Source organism: Seriola dumerili, unplaced genomic scaffold, assembly GCF_002260705.1.
Source record: "Seriola dumerili isolate Sdu_G_001 unplaced genomic scaffold, Sdu_1.0 BDQW01000056.1, whole genome shotgun sequence".
In the NCBI taxonomy this organism is placed as follows: Eukaryota; Metazoa; Chordata; class Actinopteri; order Carangiformes; family Carangidae; genus Seriola; species Seriola dumerili.
The window spans coordinates 2941458-2963527 of NW_019174311.1; the positions used below are offsets into that span (position 1 = coordinate 2941458).

General features: G+C 38.5%; 1 protein-coding gene across 1 annotated transcript; it reads left to right on the plus strand.

The window, feature by feature from the left end:
- The first annotated feature begins 1019 nt into the window (after positions 1-1019).
- On the plus strand, positions 1020-20760 carry LOC111219042 (N-terminal EF-hand calcium-binding protein 1-like). Its single transcript, XM_022741611.1, has 12 exons — positions 1020-1417; positions 4568-4592; positions 10444-10552; positions 12032-12057; positions 12364-12461; positions 15991-16249; positions 16453-16532; positions 17703-17756; positions 17954-18066; positions 18223-18300; positions 18455-18546; positions 19520-20760. Exons 1-12 carry the CDS (start codon positions 1301-1303, stop codon positions 19546-19548), a joined length of 1080 nt encoding a protein of 359 aa, XP_022597332.1. The 5' UTR covers positions 1020-1300; the 3' UTR covers positions 19549-20760.
- Positions 20761-22070: the final 1310 nt, after the last annotated feature.

Genomic DNA, 22070 nt, shown 5'->3' on the forward strand with positions numbered 1-22070 from the left:
CTTACAAATGTGGATACAGATATAGTACTAAACTTGGCACAAATCCTCCTTGAGCATTACTCTTTTGATAAAAGAGCCATTTGAAGATTCAAGATGGCCACCAATTCCGGCAAGGAAATGCAATAATTATCGCACAATTTTCCCATATGGAAGTTTCCTATTAAAATCATGACTTTGAGTTTATTTTTACATAAATCAAGAGATTTTCTTTAAATCAAAAAATTGGATTAATTTTGTGTAATAGTTAAATGGTTTATTCTTTCATATTAAAATATTGGGATGTTTCACTTTTGAAGAACTATGCCTGAGGTAAGTTCTATATATTGTCATTATCAACTATTTGCTGTGTGAATGTGACAGAATTAGGTGTTAAGTCATGCTTACTATATGTGGCTACCCAATAGTAGAAAACAAAAAGTAAAATTAATTTGCTTCAAGCTCAACATAACAGTCCCACTACTAGGAAGCTAGTTAGCTTATATCAGCTAACTTTGATAATGTGTACATTGAGGTAACTTTTCATGTTGAAGTCCAAGCTTTAAGGTAAAATATTTTTAAGCTTGTGCCTTTGAAATGTCAAAGGGTGTAATTCAGTTGTCAATGGTGTAATTTAATTGACAATTGCTAACTTGTGAGCTAGCTCGCTAACTAGCCTAACGCGCTAGCGAGTTGGCATAGCAAGCTAGTAAGCTAATGCTGACTTAAGGATTGAATAAGTACACTGTTGACTACTTGTACAGAATTTATTGGTACTTCATTCACAATAAATTGTTTGCATTCACACTGTGTTTTAGGCATAATATGTAACATTACATATAGCATAATAGTATAAGGTAAACCGACTGCCTGTCAGTTTAATAAGCCACTCCTGTTTTTTCTTTTCTGTATTCAGCCAGATTCTCTGTAAAACTCTCTCCCTGTCAACCAACCTGTAATTAACTGTTTATCTGACAGTGTGTGTGTATGTGTATGTGTGTGCGTGTGTGCGCGTGTGTCTTCACCAGCAGATGGTGCATTCCTCGGGCTTTTTTATGAATCACTGCTGCTGCTGCTGCTGCTGATGCTGCTGCTGGTTTTGGTGCTAGTCGTGTAGAGGCGGAGTTTTCTCTGCTGTTGTCGGCAGCAGCCAAGCAGAGGGCAGCAGGCTAGGTCCATCTCATCCTGACTGGATCACAGGACCAACATCATCATCCTCCATCCATCCACCCTGACAAGGACAATCTCTCCGGGAAAAACACACACACGGGGATAGGACAATCTTTTCAGAGAAAAAGGCAGAAATCGCATCGAAAGCAGCAAAATGCTGGCATGTACAGAAATGATCACCATGTGTCTTCAATCTGCCAAGCACGAACACTTGAGGAAGCAGCAGGAGCTTGACCACAACCAAAACCAAGCCATCTCTCTGTTTCATGATGTAAGTACACACGGGTTTGTGATGCTTGAAGTGGTTACCTTTTATAGCTTCCAAATTCATCCTCTTTGTCGTTTCTTTTTTGGTTGATTTTATGCACGAGTGTATCTATATTTAGACATGTTTGCGGGATCGTCTTTCAATGGAACAATATGAGTAATTCTCTGCCCTTCATTCTGCTCTTTATGAATGGTTCACATCGTTAAATGCGTGTCAGTTTCCCATTTACGTGCTTGATGTACAGTAGCCCTGTTATGTAAGAAAGGTGAGTGCGTGCCATTAGGTGAATAACAAAGGAGATGCCAGTCATCTTACTTAGGCTACATTATAATGTTTTATTTAACTTCACGTATTTAACCTGCAGAACATTACATTGTAGTTGCCTCAATGTGGCTGCTTTCCTTTTTTTCATATGTTGACGGTCATGACATTGGTTTGTTGTTCCCTTGATGAAACATGCATATTGTCTATATAAAACATGATATTGTATCTATTTTTAATGAGCAGCCTTCCCTTCACAAAGCTCTAAACAGAAATATAAAAATAGAAAGATGGGGATATTGCTCACACAGTTGATAGATCCTCTTCTGGTGGCTGGACCTTTTTCTTTTTGCTACATATGTGAAAATACCTCATTATAGAGGACGACAATAGGAACATGTCCATGCAGTATTATATTTTAAAACACTGCATTATGTTTGGAGCTTTTACGCCTATGTTCTGCCTCCAGTTTGCTGCCTACCCTTCAAAAACTATACAATTCTCTCTTTGCTTGAGGCAGATTATTGGCCAGCAAAAGGAACATTAGACTGCAGCAAGGAGCACGTTTGGTTTTAATTGCAGTTAGCAACCATTCTCTCTCTCCCAATGCTGCATTTCCTCACTTAACCTATTACAATGGTCATCTATTCTATAATAGCTGCAGAAATTTAGAGTGTGATTTCACTAGACAGCAGCTTATCCAACCTACCAATCCTACCATGACCCCTTTCCAGTACAAAGAGTACTGAATCTTTTCTCTTGTATTCCTCTGTCTTCCTGACAGCAAAATCATGCTTGTCATATCTACAGTATTATACAGAAAATTCTTCTTCTGCACAGACTCATTACTGCTCACTTAGACATGAGGAAGCTTTTTGTGTTTTTTTCTCTCCCTTTAAAAAAGACTGTTTATGTATTCATATAAGAGGATCTGAAGGACTCACTGTGTGATTTAACAGACTAACAGTTGTGTGAAGGCTGTGTTAGCTTTTACGTTCCTGGTAGACATTTTGCTGCTGTTTTTGAGATATTAATTTGCCTCAGAGGCTGATGGGAAGCAGTGTTGTCGTACAGTGTTGTTTCATACGTAGCTGTGATGCTGCAGATGTCCTGCTGTAGTTTTATTGTGTTTAAAAGGACTCGGTGCGGCATATGAACAGGCCCCAGGGACTGGCTGAGATAGACATTACAGCCGAGCAGCATCCATATAACTAATAATGCTTTTAGAAGATCTTCATCAGCTCTGTGGGACGGCAGCACCTCCATCGACTCCACCAACCTCCCACTTAGCAGCACAAAGGAAGAGTAAAGGCCAGTAAATCTCCTACTCAGGTTTCTCCAGAGCCGATGTTTATTGCTCTCAATTTGTTTCCCAGATTTTATGGCGCAGCTCCTCGTTTCCTTTCTCTGAAGTGTTTTAGAAAGGATGCTTACATCAGCACTTATATTGTTTAGGGAGATTAGACGGTGACAGTGCAGCCTCCAGACTCCTTCACTCACCTGCATACAAAAGTTATCATTCCTGCTTGTCAGTCCAGAGATGTTATAAGCCTGTACCCGATGTTTTGGATGTTTTAGCCCATTCACTACAAAATCACTTACACTTTAGATCCCAGCTAACGTTTCTGCAAACTATGTTTTTTTGTTTTCAATCAATAATCAGGGCCAATATTTTGACAATTTTAGCTTATCACAGATTTTTGTTGACCAATAAGTAATGATGAATTCAAGGTGCAGAAGTGTGAAAGATGGGTTTTGAAAAGGCAAAGGCATCTTTGGAGTTCAGTCTTTTGACATAAACAACCATTTGAAAAACTTTAGTGTGGTTTACTCCACATAAACAGGCATAAAAGATTATGAGAAATTATAATTCAACATGTTCATAATACAGGCTTGCACACACTACACACTCATTCATTTACTGTTTTCAACTATTTTATCAATTAGTCTTATATTTTTCAATATTTTTAAGTCATCAAGTCTGCATTAACATTTCTCTATGTTACATATGTTTTTCAGGTAATACAATGCAGCCTTCTCAAATCAATCTGCCCATAAATTTATACCTAATGGAAATAAATGGAAACAAATTAATATCTAGAATTGTAGGAAAATATGTGAAATGTCTTAAACCGTTCACTATGTGTTTAATACGTACAGTACATGTACATATGATTTGCAAACATATGACTGACTTTGACCATAAAGACAAGCATTTTCACAGGGTCCTTAAAAAGTCAGTGCAATATTTTGTATGCTGTACATTTTGTTCACTACCACTCTTTCTTGTATAGATTTTCTGTGAGTCTTAGATGTGTCGTGAATGGAGGAGGGATGCTTATAAAAAATGGGATGTGAGCAGAGCGTGTTCAGGCCTTCACGCTCTGATGTGCTTGAAAGGAGACAGCTGGCTGTGAATGCACCGTTACACTCTGATAATACAGTTTATCAGCTGGCCATTGGACGCCATTGGTCCACACAGGGTGATTGAGCAGAAAAAAAAATGAAATGAAAGAGATGCCACTCTGAACAGATCTGACTTCTCACAGGTTCTGTGTTACGTGGTGAGGAGGTTGAAGATATTAATAATAACTATTGCAGTGTTCAAATATCTTATTATCTATGAAACATAAAAGCTATCATACCAAAGCTCCTCTTCAATGTTCTCCTGTGCGTAAAGACTCATTGGTTAGCTTGCATCGTAAAACACCTAGTGTGCATTTGTGCTGCATTTTATCTTCTTTGGTGTAACATGTAAATTTTCTGTTGCCACATAAAGGTACTGTATTTCATCTTGATTGCGCAACATTTTAAATATCACTGTTTAACTTGTCTACTGTTTTTTGTTTCCAGACCAAAAAACCTAAACATGATCTTCTTGTCTTATTGCAGATATTCCGCCGGGCTGACAAAAATGGTGAGTAAGCAAAACACACAGCTAATTGGATTATACAGCTAATTAAAACTCAATTAAAAATCTTTTTTGAAGGAGTTGCATGCAAAAATGAGATGCACCAGTGTAAAAAAAGGCACAACTTTGATGGCTCTGTTCAGACTGGGGAGATTTAACCTGCAGGAACTTATCTTTCTGTTTTATCGCCATCCTTGAGAGATCCAGATAGAAAGGATATAAATAACCAAGCTCAGGTGCAGCCGCATCTTTTTGGTTTCGTGATGTGACTGTATTTTACAGGATGAACTCCTTCAGTGCAACTGCTCACCATTCAATGCTCATCACAGTGATATCCTGCAAATATTGCAACATATGTGGACACAAATTCATCATATAAGTAAACTTGCTATACAGTAAATGTGGCCTCAGCTGTTGCTTACCTTGTGCTGTTTTCCTCTGTAGAAAATGCAGTTTTAACCCCAAACGGTACAAATTCACTGGAGACTTGCACCTAATGTGAATTTAATGTAATTCTCCTGGAAACATGTCACTGTTACACTTGATTAATGTGTTACCGTGTTTCATTTAAATCCCCTCTTTACTTCAAAGGACATCCCCCTCCCCTAAATATCTCCAGGGGAAACATGGAGGTATTTATGAAACATGGAGCATCCATCTCTGCATAAAAACAGTGCTGACGAACAAGAAAACGTTTTTACTCTTAATTTTTTATTTGTGCACTGCACCTCCATGTAATGGAATGTTTAAGGGGCCAGTGATGAATACATGATGACTATCTACAAGCTCTGATCAGTTCCCTCAGGAGGACTGTGAATGTGTTACATAAGCGCTGGGTTAACGATGCAACATTCACTGCCATGAGCAGGGGTTGTCTGAGGTGCCTCACAGCTCGTGTGGAGATATTTAGATACAAAAAAATTCAGTTTGTGAATTATAGAAGAGCCCTTAAGAGCTGCCTTTGTTCTTTGGGGCTGTTGTGAAGAAACTGTAGAAGTTACTAGGAAAGGGTGGGTGGATTGTTGTGTCTCATCTCAGGTGATTGTGAATTATTAGTGAAACGTAATGAGTGAAAACACAACAGAGGGTGTGATATTTTAATAGAAACAGATGTCGTATTTATATTACATGCATTTTTGTGAAGCCTCACGTTTGCTCCTCATGCCCCCCCCCCAACACTCACACAAAGCTTCTATTTTTCTCTGTTTGTGGAAAGAAGGAGGAAAAAGCGAGAGAGGAGAACTCTCGCATGTTTGAGGTAGTTATCTTCAATTTGCAGCCGAGCACTGCTTAGTTCTTGTCCTCCCAAACTCACTGAGTCGTGCACCCGAGAGGAAAGTGCTTCCTTCCAATCAGCACTGAGTGGGCTGCCATGATACGCCTCGAGCGCTGCTGATTTATCACATAATGAGTGCTGGCTACCAACCCACTACACTCTGTTCCTCTATGCTATTGTAATGAGGAATTAGATATTAAAAAGAAAAAAAAAAAAACAATCGTATGAGTACAAGAACAAGAATGAAAGACTGAAAGCTTTTATTCAACAGCCTTGTGCTGAGATTTGTTTCTAATATATTTATGCTGCTGCTCACTGACTGGGCTCAGAGATGCACACAGTGCAACAAGATGAAACTGAAAGTATGATCAAGGAGTTTAGAATCTATTTTTTCAGTGCAACTTAGATTTCATTAGGAAAAACCGAACCATGGCCAACAATCATGAAAATCAACATTATGAACATTATTCCAAATGTCTTTTGAAATAAATGAACTTTCATGGAGGAGGGATGCATTTTGTGATAAGTCACAGATCTGCCTTCAGGGAAGTTTTCAAACAGAATACAGTGTTATCATCTGAGCTAAGTTCTCCACACATGCAGTGAGCTTAAAAATGATTTGTCAAGGCCGTTGATTGATTTAGTTTTATAACATGGACATGTATGACTTTACTTTTTTCATCATTTATTCTTATTTATTTGTTCTGAAAAAGCAATATAACACATTAGAGGAAACATTTATAAAAGAATATGTTTTGTAGAGGTGGTACCTGAGTGGATATGATGATTTTTCTTTTTTTCTCTAGACACTCAGATAATAAGAATCATTGTGAGGTGTCTCACCCACATACTGTTCACTAGCAGGTTTTTAATTAAAGCTGTATTCAGTGCTGTAGCAGAGAGGATTGTAGACCACAGCAGAAATGCTGCAGCTCTGGATGGAGGACAGTAACATTATCAGTCATTTGTGGGATGCAAATATTCAGCTGTCATTTATCTGTTAAATGTTTTAGCAGCAATTTTTTTTCTATCAATTAGGCCAAGCTAGGGTTGAAACTAATGATACTTTTCATTATCGCTGATTATTTCCTCAGTTAATCCAACGCAATTTCTCTTTGATTTGCTTGCATTGTCTGACCAACAGTCTAAACCTATAGATATTCAGTGTACTGTCATATAGGACAAAGAAAAGCAGCAAAGTCTTTTTGTATTTTATCTCAAAAATGACTGAACTGATTAATATCATAGTAATAACATATTTATCAAAATAGTTGAAGATTATTTTTCTGTCAATTGATTAATTGTTGCGGCTCTAATCCAAACATGTTTTCATCATTAAAATAAATATTCTGCACAATGCTAATAAACACAACTTAAAATTGAAATTCTGTTGATTCACTACATTTCTCTGCAAGAGAATAACTCTCTGAGTATTTTTTTGTCTATGTTTACTTTCCAGTCTGTTCTTATCTCTTATTCTCCTGAATTGCACTGTTGAGCTTTATAAATTATTGCTGCTGCTTTGGTTTTAGCACTTAGCTTTAGGATTCCCTTGTGGAAAAGTGTTCCTGGAAAGATACAAGCTTCAGTACAGGTAGAGATTTTCACTTAGGTCACAGTTAGAGCTGCGGTTTTATTCAGTGTGAAGAGAGACAATTACAGTAAAACCACCAATTTCCTATGCTTCTGTTGTGAGGTACTGATTTATCATCCATCGGAACAAACACAAATTTCCCTGCAGAGGTGTTGTATTGACTTCAAGATAAATTACTGCAAAACCTGCATGTTCTTTGATTAAATCTCACTGTGTGAGAACTGGATGTTGATGACAGTGAGGAGTTAGGAGATGTTGACTGCAACTGCCAGACTTCAAAACTAATTACTGGGGTCCTCTATGAGTGTTTTTAGGGCTGTAATCTATAACATGCACTGTTTTATGTTATCTAAAACTAAAGTCATAGAATATAATTATAATAAGACCATAATATATTAAATTTTAAACCCACTTCCACCCCCCATAGGAGGATAACTTTATATCTAATTATCTTTTCTTACATGGACTGGTACATTAAAAATATGTTATCTGCCTTAATCCAGTATATTTTTCTAGTTCATGAATGTATTTTCTATTGAAATGGGACGCTACTATGTAATTGGCAATGTCAATTTAGAATTTTAAAACTGCTTTTGCAACTTCGTCTGGGATCACAATCGAAACAATAGCAAAGTAACTGCTCTCCCTGCTGTGGCCAGACCAACCAAACAGATATAAATAAACTTTGATTATTTGAATGTGGCATGCTTATGATTGGTCAAATCGACAAGGACAAAATTAATTACTTTTCACTTATTTCTGGAATTCTAGGATGAAGCAGGACGATGTGGTGGGGCACGATACTCATTGTAACACAGTGTTAAAGGACACTAAACCGCTTCACAATGTTGAGAAGGCCCCGCACAAGGCATGTAATCAGAAGTGTACAGTATTTAGTCAAACACTCAGCTTCACTTGGAGTGTGTGCGCCACTGTTTACACACAGTGTAAACAAAGTGTAGCCAGGTTGTTACATGTGCGGAGGGAAATGTGTAGTCTGCTCTTATAGTAGAGTTTTTATATGTAAGATAACTATAGAAGTTCAGAAGGTCTGTAATGCATTGGTATTGTTATTTTGTCTGCGACCAATCATTTTTTTCATCAGTTTTTTACAATGTTGTCAAACTGACAGTAAATCCTCACATTTCTTCATCTCACACATGAAACTGGAAGCAATGTTTCACATTTCTGTTTTATAAATGACTGAAATGGTTGAAATCAATTATCAAAATTATTGACTAATCCCACCAGCCCTACAACATAAAATACAAATCAGGTGTTTTGTTCCATGGTCTCTGTGGTTAATGTTTGGTTAATTTAACTGTAAACTATAATTCAATCTTTGTTTCCAAGAGACAACAGTCATTGTTGGCATGGCTGCAGGAATCAAAAGAACCTTAACATAAATCATTTTAAAGTGTTTCACCAAACAACCAATGCTGTAGGTTTTTCATGATAGCCTCACTGACTGGTAATCGACTAATTGTTTCAATATTAATTGTGATGTAGTGCCTTCAATTCTTATTCATGCACATTTTACTTAAATGATGAAATTGGAAACAAAACCTCCAGACAAAACACATGCCGGACAGATAGCTTCAGAGACAAACACCGTCTATAGCCACGAGCTATCAACCATTCTACCACTGCAGTTCCGCTCTCTGAGAAACCATGTGCACTTGCAAAAGGTGCCATCTGAGCTGCACTGTAACTTGTTTTTTGGGCTGTATAATTGGGTGTGAATCTACACCAAAGCAGCTCTGGTGGAGAAGGCTGGAGAATGAGTCAGAGGTGCAACAGACTGTGTTTACTCCTACACCATGTGGAAAGAAGATTCTTACAGGGAAGTTTAAGAAGGGAATTATCATTCTGCCTCGTCTAATAGCTTCATCTTCCAGCCGTAGCCAGACCACAACAAATGTTCAGTAAACGCACAGATTGCCATCCTCAGCGTGCGATCCTTATGTAAGTGAGAAAGTAACAGCTAAACAATGTGAGACACTTTACATTTTAATGTTCGTTTATGTAGCAGATACTGATACAAAATGCATCATGTCCAGAGCCATCCACAGTGAGTTGGCAACAGGTAAAAATTGCTCTTCCCGACTAACAGATGATAGGATTTACCGTTAGCTCGGGGCTATGAGTTAGAGCACTATTGCCTGGCAGGGATCTGAGATCGGGGTCTCAAAAGGTTTCAGTGCTTCCACAGCAAAGATGACGAGATCTCATTATCGTCTGAAGTTAGTCTGCTTGTGAGACCTGCTCTGACTACTCAAACTATAACCTCCAGTCCCTGCTCCCACTTTTCTCAGGATGCTGCAAGCCCTGCAGCACACAGCCAGACGCTGCTTATGAGAGGCAGACCATGCTTACCTTTAATACACTCTTGCGTCTGAGTTTATCCTCTGAGCTGCCATTAGCTACACCATGGTGAAGCTATAAAACTGGTGCAAACTCTTTTTAAGCGATTACTACTGTAAAAGCAGGAATGAATTATAGTGGAAAATGAAACAGCGTTTTTTTTTGTTTTTTTTCAGCATTGAGGAAATGGAGGCAGCGATATGGTCTTATTTAAAAAGGAAAATGTTTTACTTAATGAGGGAATTATTACTCTTAAGAGCAGAAATTGGATTTTCAGCTGTATCACTAACGACTAACCATTTGTTGCAGTAATGGAGTTGGATGAGGGGAATTAGTGTGTAGGTTTAATTCAGTTCCATGGGAAACACTTCTAAATGTAATTTATTGATTCTTGTTTTGTCCTTGAGAGGATTTAAAGCCAAATAAAGACACATCTATGTCAACTGATGTGAATATTTTCATTTGCAGTAGCACCTTAGAGCTCCTCACCAGAATTAATTTAGTGTTGAGGAGCCAAATTAGCCTAATCCCATTATATTGAATAATAGACAACTCTTCAATGAAGCGATAAAACCTTTCAGGCCGCAATGGGGTGTGATTTTTATGGGTGTGTCTCCTTTCAGATGATGGGAAGCTGTCCTTGGAGGAGTTCCAGTCGTACTTCACTGATGGTATCCTCACTGACGAGCAGATGCAGGAGCTGTATTACTCCATCGACAGGCAGCAGACAGAGTAAGCTCATCTTCCTTTTTGGGCATGATCCAACTCTGCTGCCATCTGTAGCCCCTCCTGCTCTCCTGCTGCCTGGCAGTGCAATGTCAACACTTCACTTCAGTGAAGATTATGTCAATATTCCATAGAGAGCCTTGATTCTGGCATGAAAGCCCTTGAGTTTGCAGCACTCTGTTTGCACACTGATGAGCAAAAATGAGATTATTACTGTAAATATGTTAATGTTTGCCTGTGCCAGCGGCTCAGAATTAAACTTGAAAAACCTTTATTAGAATAACGTGTGTTTGTGTGCACAACACCAATGAACTAGAAATGAGATATCACTGTGTTCTGTTGGCAGCACTGAAGTACCAACAAATCATAATGAAGAATAACCTCTTAGGTGTTAGAGCTTTAGCTACACCATTATATGTGCAGCTCAACTTTATTTTTATACTGTCAACTTCAAACAAATGTAAATACATATGAAAGAATTTGCAAAACGTATCAAACACAGCTGTGCATTAACTTTGCAAAATTATATTTTAACTCAATGTTGTCAAAGGTGACAGTCAAATTAAATTGTACTTTCCGTCCCTCTTATTATTGAACTCTTTATTAAGATGATTGAAATCTTAAGTACCTATAATACAGAATAAAACAACACAACTATCAAAAGTATACAGATATGATGACATTTTGCCTTCCTATGTCAATGTCCAGTAAAATCTGCACAGGTACAATACAGTACGTTATAATTGCTATAACACAGTACATTATACATTATACGTTATTATACAATATGTGATGTAAAAGTTCTTTCAGTTTTAGTTGCAAGGCACCAGTGCTCCTGTGTTTAGGTCCTTGTCTAAATGCCCCTCAGAGATCAGTAGTGAAAACCAATGTCTCCTTGTTTCAAATGGAAAGCTACAAGAAAACAATGGTCTTCAGCCATGCTAGTGGCTGACGATGGCATGCTAACATGTTCACAAAAGCGATACTAATGTGCTGATGTTAAGCAGGCATAATGGGTACAGGTGTAATGTTCATGTTCTTAATTTATTGTGTGCATTCTAATTAGCACCAAACACATAGTACAGCTGAGGTGGATGTTGTTATTAGTTTTGCAGGTATTAGGCCATAAACCAAAGTACTAATGCTAACTTAAAATTCTGATGAAAAGTAATTTTAAAGTGCATTTATCTATGTAGTTTGTATATCTGCACCAAATTTCACAGCAATCCAATTAACAGTTTTCAAGATAGTTCAATAAAAGCCAAAATGACCAAAATATTGGTTGCAGGAGAGGAAAAATGAGGGGATGATCAAAGTCAGTCAGACTGACATTGGTCTGTTGTGCAAACTGACATTGGAGCCATGTTGCTAGCATGTATAATTAGAAAAAAAGACTGGACTTTTTCCAGTGCTTTGTGAAATCTATTTTAAGATCCCCAATGATAACTCTTTTTCTCTTCTTTCCATTGCCATCCCTCTTCACAGCAACCTGGACATAGACAAGCTCTCAGGTAATTAAGCGTCATTCTTGCATCATTTTATTTTTTATATACAGTACATAAGCTTGCTTAAGCCCAGGTTTCATGGTTCTGGCTGTTGCTCTTGGTATAATCAGCTGTCTGATGATAACCACAACACAAACCAAGGCATGCCCCAGCCTAGTGACTGTAATTATGGCATTGGCCAAACTACTTTAATTCTATTAATGCCATTAGTGTCAGTGTTGATATATCTCCTTCTCGTGGAAAACACCACTGATCAGTGTGCTGATCAGACACAAACCATGCTGAAAGTGCTTAACGACTCTTCTCCTCCAGAGTACTTCACCCCACATCTGGGAGAATATGTCAGCGTCCTGTCTGCTCTGGAAAAGCTGAATGTGGCCATTTTGAAGGCCATGGATAAAACTAAAGAGGTGGGTGATGATGGTTTCCCCTCTGCGCTGTGCTGGGTTTTGCATGTCAGGGCAGACTATTAAACGTTTCAATAACTTTCAGGATGTCAGCATCCTTCACCCCTCCAGGCATCCACGCAGGCTTTGTTGTTTTGTGCCTCAGCTGTCAGTGTGAAACACTCTCACAGGTCTTGTGGTACAAAAGAAAAAAAAAAACTGCCCAGCATGACGGACTCTGCCTCTCCTCACTGATGATACATTTTCAAACATAGACTCACAGTGCCATACAAAAAATGACTTCCTACCAGCTGATGACAGCTGATGTCAGTTTGTTGGAGTGAGAAACATGGCAAATTTTTGTCTTTGTAAAGCTGGACAGTCTTTCATGTAAGGCTGTTCTTATGCTGTATTCACACAATGTTGACAGAACAGGAAAAAAAACCTTTCATCCCAATTTAAGAGTGTTCAAGCATTATTCCCAGGTGGTCAGACCTGTGAACCTAACTTAACCAAGCCATGACCGTTATTATAGTAACCATGGCAACGATCAGTACGCCACTTTCAGGACAGTCACATGTTTGGTAATTATGGTAACCATGACAACCGAAACGAGACAAGAGGTCAGTGTCAAAATAAACCAGGAAGTACAAGACAAAGAACACTGGGAGAAACAAAAAGGTAACTTAACTATCCAGACGGGGCGTGACAACATGAACGGCCTGCATGCTACAGTATCATGCTAATGTTTAGCATGAACAGAATGCCATGCTTACCACGATCATCATCTTACTTGAGAGTGTTAGCATCCTAAGATTTGGTCATAAACCAAAATATTGAACAAATGAAATTTTGGCCTGCTATTGAGCCACACTGCTAGCATGGTTAATAAAGACCTAAAAACAATCGACTTAGGTTAAAACAGAGAAAAGCAGCAGTTCCTTACATTTGAGTAACAAATCAAATCAAATATCTATTTTCAGAATTGTTGCTGAGTAATCTTCTGTCAACCAACTAATTGATTACCTTAGTATTCACCATTAGATGTCATTATAACTTTCATGTCAGTAAACAGTAGATAGGGTTTTCAACATTAATACCTTTCTGTATATTCAACATGAAAATGGTAGGTCTGTTCTGGTGTGGTTGTGTAACGTGCTGGAACACAAGAACACCTGAATGGTGCAATATGCTCATGCAGGAATACATCACCTTCACATGGGAACAAGATTTCCTCTAGCAACATAGGCTGTTGCATGTTATTACTGCTCTTAACTCAAGTGTGTCTTTCATCTTCACATGATTGCACAGATTGCATTGTGTTGGCTGTCTGACATTACATGGAGTATTTTTTTTCTTTTTTTTTTTTTTGCTTTACATTTAAAACCACTACAATCAGTAACATGATTCCACTTAGTTTGCATATCTTTGGTTTCATTACTCTAATCTGTTCCGTTCTAAATGTAGATTTGAGAAAAAAAAGCTTTGGCGTTTAAATTGAGAAAAACACTGTTGTGTTCAAAGGAGTGAAGGTTTTAGCCCAGTGTTTCTTTTACATTTATTTCCAGATGTTTCATCAAATCATCAGCCTTGGACTGTGAACCATGCTAATTAGAGCGTTAGGAAATGTCTGTTATGAAACCTGGTCCAGCAGAGCGGTATACTGTGTATTAAGAGATGTAGAGGGGATTAAAGCTGTAGTCATGCTGTTTTAGGCACACACAGTTGAAATCAACATCAGAGAACTTCCACTGGGACATCAATAGCTCAACTGACTCAATCGATCTCCCCTAACCCTTCCATGTTAAGCCAACGAGCTAATATTTATTTCTGTTTGGCAAGGGTAGAGAATAATACGCAGACTGTGAACAGACAGATGTTTGGACGTGGATGAAGTCGTATAATATGGTTGTTTTCTGTGTATTTAGTGACTTACTTTCCCTGCAGTGCAGCAAGTGGGTGTTATTGATGATAGCAAGAGAGAGAACATAGTAGATGACATTATCTGAGGCTGACAAACCCCCCCAGCTGTCCAACTGATCTGACGTCAGATCCTCCTCAGAACTGCGCCACAAACACACATTTTTTCAGCTGCTCTGATCTCGTCCTCTTTCAATTCCTGTTTCTGTTTTTTAATCCAATTCCATCATTCACTCAGAGGCACACTTTTCTTTCCCTCTGTTTTATCTTTTCTCTGTGCATCCATCTTCTCCGACATTATCTGCCTGTCTGGCTCTTTTTCTTTTTCTCTTGTACTTTCCCCTTCTCTGTATCACCCACTGCCGTGCAGCAGCTTATGCATTTTTATGCCTCGGTGCCAGCGACAGGGATTACGTTTTCAGGTTGTCTGTCTGTCCGTCTGTCCGTCTGTCCATCCTATCCTCTTGAACGTGATATCTCAGGAACACCTTGAAGGGATTTCTTCCTATTTGGCACAAAAAGTCACCTGGACTGGATTAACTGATTAGAATTTGGTGGTCAAAAGGTCAAAAGTCATTGTGACCTCACAAAACACGTTTTGGCTGTAACTCTAAATGATGATAGATATAAAAAAGAATATATGATATAAAATGTATATCCTAATTATGACAAAATTCCACACAAAAAATAGGATAAAATGATGATGACATTTTATATCCAAAAGGTCAGATTCACTGTGACATCATAATATTTCTGAACATTGTTCTACGCTATAACTGAGAAACAGATGGGGGGATTGTTGGTGGCAGCATACATACTAGTTCATCTCACTGAAATCAGCCTTAGCTATTAAATTCAAATGTTTTACTTGAAGTAATGCCTTCATAGTGCCTGAAAACACAGCATGTAATATGATGAAGTCAGCACAGTAAAATGTATCTTCTGTGTTGTTGTGCTGCCCCAATATGAAAAGAAAACATCAACATCAGCTGTGTTGTCATAGCGCTTCTGTCTCAAAAAGAAAGAGAGAAGAAATTGAGAAAAGGACGGAGGTTCATTACTTATGTTGTGTCTCTGCTGCCCGGAAAACAGAAACAAAAAACATGTAGAAACGAGGATTCCAACAAGCCTGTGGTCATTTCTCAAATGTCTCCGCTCCATTTCTTCTGGACTTTATTTCTTTGCACCACAGGGTGCTGGTGAGGGTGACAGGCATCATTATCCACAAAAACAAATCAGACAAAGTTATGTTTATGTGGACTAACACAGCTACACAGGATAATCTACTCAGTGAAATGTTCACACCATGCATGTCTGAACTGTTTTAAGGGGGCAGGTGGGAATAATAATAATAATGATAATAATAATAATATCATAATAATGATAACAATAATAATAATAATAATAATAATAATAATAATAATAATAAATAATAATAATAATCATCATCATCATTTTACCTTTGTTCCTCTCCCCAAATCACTGCGAGATACCTAAATCGACAAACCTTATTATTTATTGAAAGAGGGAGAGAAAGCATAATCCTAACTAAGGAAACAAGAAGCATTTGTGGGACTAAAGATGAATAATGACCCATTCTTTTCCTTGATTTTACCCTTACTCTTCGCTCCAGGAGTATCAGGGTTCATCAGTGCTGGGTCAGTTTGTGACACGCTTCCTGCTGAGGGAGACCTCCACCCAGCTGCAGTCCCTTCAGTCATCCCTGGACTGTGCTATGGATGCTGTTCATGACCAGGGCTGTACAGGGAGGAGGATACTGAAGAAGCCCCAGGACTTGCCTGTCCAGAGGTTGGCCAAACGCCCCGGCCGACGCATCCAGAGGAACATGTGTCTCTCGCCAACTGACCCCTACTCTGGCATGCTCACCACAGGTACACTTCAGGAACACTGAGTTAAAGATACTGGAGGTAAATGTGACAAGGGCAAAAGTTTAAAAAGATCATATTGCAGCTCTTGGGCTCAGGAGGATGCTCACGGAAGGTAATTCAAAACAGAACATGAATTACTTTGATAGAGTGTCCTTGGTCAGATTTCCCGTGTTGTGTTGAGCTCATATTTTTGTTTCTTTGGCCAGGGGTCAGTGTGGAGCCAGACAACCACTGGGGCTCCCAGATCAACCAGCTGGAGCAACTCATAGACAAACTGGAGTGTGAGGTTTGTAGAAAAATCCATCTGCTTTTGTCAGAGTGAAGATGTTTTTACCCTTGGATAAAGCCAAGCTAGCTGTTTCCCCTCACAGCCAGTCTTTATACTAAGCTAAGCTAAGCTAAGCTAACTAGATACAACAAATAGAAACACTTCAGATAGACATTCATCTGTTTATTTAGTTTATTTAGATGTTCTGCAGTTTAATTCTTGACTATTTTAAGCTGGACTGTGGTAAAATGAATTCTGGGTAAATAAATACTTTTTTTCAAAATCAGGAACCACAAATTATGAGCAACTCTTTCCTGTTGTTGGGTGATACTGGTCAGCGCTGGTGTCACTGATTACCATGTTACCATGGTAACATTGGCCTTAGACCTGAGCTTCCCTGGGAGTATGGGGTCTAATATTTTTGGCTTTAAATGAGTTAGTTTTTATTTTTTGTGAAACATTCTGTCCAACATCAGATTGATCTATGAGCAACATTAAGACTGGACCAACACTACAGACCAGTCTGAAATATCTTTGTGAAACTGTCCCCTGGCTCTAGGTTCTTAGGTTCAGACCTGAGAATAGTATTGATCTTCTCATCTAACTCTCGACAACAAAGTGTATTTCCTGAAATCTGGAGCAGTACCATAGTGGCTTGAGAAAGTCATGGTTTTCGAAATTTTTTTGAAATGGGTCACCCTCATAAGAATTCAAGCCCTTTAAGTGGCAATATAACAATAATACTTAATACCAAAGAGTGAGAGCACTAAGACCAGAGCATCGCTACAATGGTGAGGTGGTACATTGTCATTTTCATGTGTTTGAAAGAGTCGAAATTACAGCTAAAAGGTTTTACTACAGAGGCTCAGCTGTTACAGGGAGAAATGTCAAGCAGACCGTATGAGCCCTAATCTGTTTTTTGCAGATATGGGATCCGACATGTTGTCAGAGAGGATGATTTGTAGAAAGTGCAAAACAATCTGAATGCAATGTATACGGTATCAGCCTGTGAATACATGCTGGGCTCCACTCAGTCCAGACTCTGAGGAGAGGTTCAGTGTGCTGATGAGACACAGTGGTTGTTCAAAAAGTAGAGGCCAGACCTCTGCTGGATTCAGTTAAACCAGTTCTGCTCCTAATCTTTGTTCTGCTCATAGCTGAATGAAATATTTATGCCCACATTTTCAGAGTCCACATCTTGAACCTCTCAAAGAGGACACATTAGCAGGGACGTATAAATCGGTGAGTCAAATTCACCAGTGTGATTGTCAAATTTTATGTCTTTACGTAGAACCAAATATCATATAATAATGTTGATGCTAATTGTTGAGGAGTTCCGGGTGTTTTTTGATGTATGTGATTTTTTTTGAACAGCCGGAAGCGTCATTATTCGGTGATGTAATTATCAATCTGGTTTGTTTTCTCTCACGCTACTCTAGAACATTCTCCTGGTTCAGAGACAAATGTCCGTGAAGGAGAGCGATGTGGAGCAGTTTCAGCAAGCTCTCAAAATCTACGCAGATGCGACCAGCAGCCAACTTAACAATCTGCAGTATGTCCCTTTATCTGCCTCAGTACCTTTGTTTGCCTCAGGATCTCTCTGTGAATTGATGCAGCCACTTCAAAACGCTTCAAATTTCCCAAACGGATCCGATAACCCCGGCTGCCCTCTTTCTCTCTCTGTCTCTCTGTGTCTGTTTATTTTTAGTGTTTCAGTCCAGAACCTGCCAGACAGATCATGCTTCATCATGTATGAATTCTGGCAGGACCGTCTCTCCTGGATGAGGTAGGATCAGAAGGGCTTCATGGCGTATTACACCAGAAAATACATTCTTAGAAATTCGCTGCTGAACCAAAATTTGTCCAGCGCACCAGGCTGCTCGCAGGCTCTGTTTGAAGTTTTATGGCAGTCTCATCTTATCATCCCTGTTTCCCTACAGCTACCTGCAGTCGACCATCAGTAAGACCTTCCAGCGCTGCATTATCGACTCACTGGAAGAGCCGGAGATGGTCTCCACTATGCTCCTCCCAGGTAGAAGCCAGACCTTGAAACAATAATCTCTGATTAAATGTTGCTATTTCATGCAGGAAGATCTCACATGAATCCAGTGCAGTTCAATTGATAGTTTTATGAATTAATTATGACTATTCTCAGTAAAAAAGAGATAAAGAAATAAAAAAAAAAAAAATACCAAGGCCTTGTGGAAAAATATTATTGCATGTATCTCACACAACGAGCAGGCGTTTTCAGCACTTCATGAGAAAGAGAATTATAGATGAAATGAAATGTTAAATGATGAAGTCATTAAGTCTTTCTGGGAGAATGATTTGTGGGAAACAATAGAATTCAAGTGCTTTACAGCTAAAATATGCCTTTCATATTGTTATAATCAATATTTTCATATTGACAGTGGATCAAATGACTATATGTTTGTATCTGAAAGGAATCGGTCATAGTGTACAGAGTAGTTCCCCTCAGCTCTAATGGAGCGTTTTAGCATCTTTTAGCCCCTTGTTTTGGTTTTCCAGCCTGTAACTTTACTGTTTTGAGTCACTCTCACCATAAGACAGAAACAGTTTGCAACTAGCTAGTGAACACAGTGGAGCATTTAGAGCCAGATATTTTCCTCAGGAGCTGGTAAAGACCAAAAACAGAGCTAAAAGGAGAGTAAATATTGGACTTAAATTACCCAGCTGGCCAGAAAGCAGACTCCAAATTCAAAGCTAATATTGCTTTGGATCTGTTGGTGTCTGGTTGCTAACCAGTTCAGCATATCAACTTCAAAGGTGTTGCATTTACAGCTTGTTTCTGCTGCAGAAACACATGGCCCAAAAACCTATTATTGCAGGTTTAATGTGTGAATTAGATCATTTGTAGTTTTCAATTCAAAGCTAAGTAACATGTTGTTATAAACCTAGCTTCTCTTCCTTCTGTCATTCTTAATTTATTTGACTCAAGCAAAGACCATAAAATACAGACCCTTAATTTCTGTTTCATTTTACAGCCTCTTGGTGGATTATGAACAACAACTGACAGGGCAAAGCGGCGACTTTTCAACACAATAAGAGCAGGAGGAGGAGGCGATTGTATAATTGTTTTTTCTTTTTTGTTCCTTGATATTTGTTTCCTCGTGGCATGACCAGGATTGTTTTTGCAAAGCCATGCTCCAAGGTTATAAAAAAGATTACTGATTAGATAAATCAGTCAACAGTGAAACAAACTAAAACCTTGGAATAGAAAGAATTGAGGTAATGCAATATTTTATTGTGTGATCAGGATCCGTGCTGATGTTTCTTTCACAGTTTTGGCACATTTCTTTTCTTCTATTTTAATAGACACACAAGAAATAACAATAGAAAAAAAGATCTGCATGATTTCTTATTCCTCTGTGCTAGTTTATTTCAATCAAAACTACATCGTAGAGTAGGTATAATGTCAAGGATGCCACAAAAATAGAAACATATGAATAACAGCTGATCTGTGCATCCATCACTTCCTTCACTCTTTCTTCAGTACAGACAAAAACAGAAATAGTGGTAGGGTTATCCTGCATTTTCCCTTGTTCTCTCTGTGGTATTGTGCTTTGTTGTCTTCTTCAAAGCTTTGCTAGCAGGTGTCTTTTTGCTGAAGGGTTAGAGAGCCATTAGATAGAACAAAGTTATTGAATGATTATGGTCTGCATCTAAACTTTTATCATCCGTGTGTCACTTTTGCACTTTAGAAAAATATGGACCTTGTTGTGAAGAACAGACATTTATTGTAGACTGTCCATTGAAATGTAGAATTAACAAGCCAAGAGCTGCACTGAAGTGTAGTCAAACATTAGCGGACAATAACAATTAACCAAATAATTGTGCAGTTTGCCTGTACTGTTACTTTATGAATAAAACTCAAAAGCCATTATTTTACATTTGCAGTGTGTAATCAGAAGAGTTTAATGGTACAGTGCGCACAAATAGGAGTTTATATTTTGAGTACAGAAATTAAGCAGAAACTGTTTTGTGTGATGACATAAGACATAAGTCGATTAAGATTGTGTACAGTAGTTAATGGAAGCTGTAAGATGTAAGTAATTGTTGTAGAACATTGGTAAATGTACAGTATGACAGTCTATTGAGCCTCGGATGCTCTGATAAGAGAGGAATGAGTGTGTTCACTCTTTCTTTGAAGTGTCTATCATTTCTTTTATGAAGAATATACAGTTGTTATGTGGATGTTATGATTGTTTTCTGGCATGAAATAAAGTTCATGACATGTTGATGACATGAAAAGATGCATTACTTGTCTCTTTGCTTAAGTTGAATAAAATGTTAATGAATTGTTATCTAATGAAAAAAATCATCGATGACGTGGTTCATATATTGACCATTTACCTTATATAGTGTTTGTGGGACTAAACGGCCCTTTAAATTTACTAGGAGTAAAGAATTGGTTCTTATTTAGTCTGACGCTTTTTAAATCTGCTAAAAAAAAAAACTGTTTTAAATTGTATTAGAATCTATGTGAGACGGCCATCAAAGAAACTGGAAAAATAGGAAATTATTTTCCCTCTCTTTCAAATAAGACAGACTGAAAATACCTTGTAAATATATGCTAAGGAATTTCAATCCCACCTTGTGTTGAATCTGGGGCAATTAGCTGGTTTTCACTCTTCGAAGCCAGCTGGCTCTTCCTTGTTATGAAACAGCTCTCACCTGGAAACTTTACTGTCAAAGTTTGCACTGCAGCAGCAGCTGAAATCTCACTTTCACAGTCTCTATTTTTGTTCTTAATAGTATATAAACATCAGGGTATATTTTACTTCACAGCATCTTTATCCCAGAATGCATTAGCTACCAAAAAATAAGAAGATTAAGTTATGGAATTTAAAAATTTTCCTAACACATAATCTATGTACAATATAACTCACATATGAGGATTTCGTTTAAGTACTAACACTGTGTTGTTGTGTTCTGCACTTTTTATCCACGAGTGTATATTTAGACTCCAAAAATAGGCCAGTGTAATGTGTGAACTCACACTGCAGTAGATCAAAGTGTTACTCAGATCATTTACATGTCTCACATGATTCCAATAATACCTGCATGGCTTGAAAACAGAATGTGCTGTTGTTCCAGTGGGCAGACAGAAGTCCAACCTTTCAGGTCTCTTCAAAGGTCATGTTAGAAGAAAAGGGTTCTGTATGATGCAAGCTGCAGGGGGTGAAGATGCCGAAGGCAGGAGCCCTTTTACAGCTGCAGCTTCTAATGGAGAGAAATTCTCCCGACGCTACACATCTCACCCCCCCCCCCCCCCCCCCCCCCCCCCCCGTGACCGTGGGACTTCTGGAAGGATGTTGGGGCCAAAATCAATCTCTCAGTGAGCGGGTACAATATGTTGATGCCATTATGTCTTTATGTGCAATTTCCTGGTGCAAATTGGGGAAAGAATCCAGGGCGGACTGAGCAGACACTAATATGTGTAAGGTGGATGCAAGAGAAGGCGAGTCAGTGGATTAATTGCCTGTAAGTGGATGCCATTTGTGATGTTTGGCTCCCATTAGCAGACAAGGCTTG

Excerpts from the sequence above, each read along its gene's own strand:
- LOC111219042 (XM_022741611.1), top strand. The coding sequence starts at position 1,301 with ATGCTGGCATGTACAGAAATGATCACCATGTGTCTTCAATCTGCCAAG. Across the intron at positions 17,757-17,953 it reads TAGCAGGGACGTATAAATCG|AACATTCTCCTGGTTCAGAG; the intron begins GTGAGTCAAATT and ends ACGCTACTCTAG. Across the intron at positions 18,067-18,222 it reads AGCCAACTTAACAATCTGCA|TGTTTCAGTCCAGAACCTGC; the intron begins GTATGTCCCTTT and ends GTTTATTTTTAG.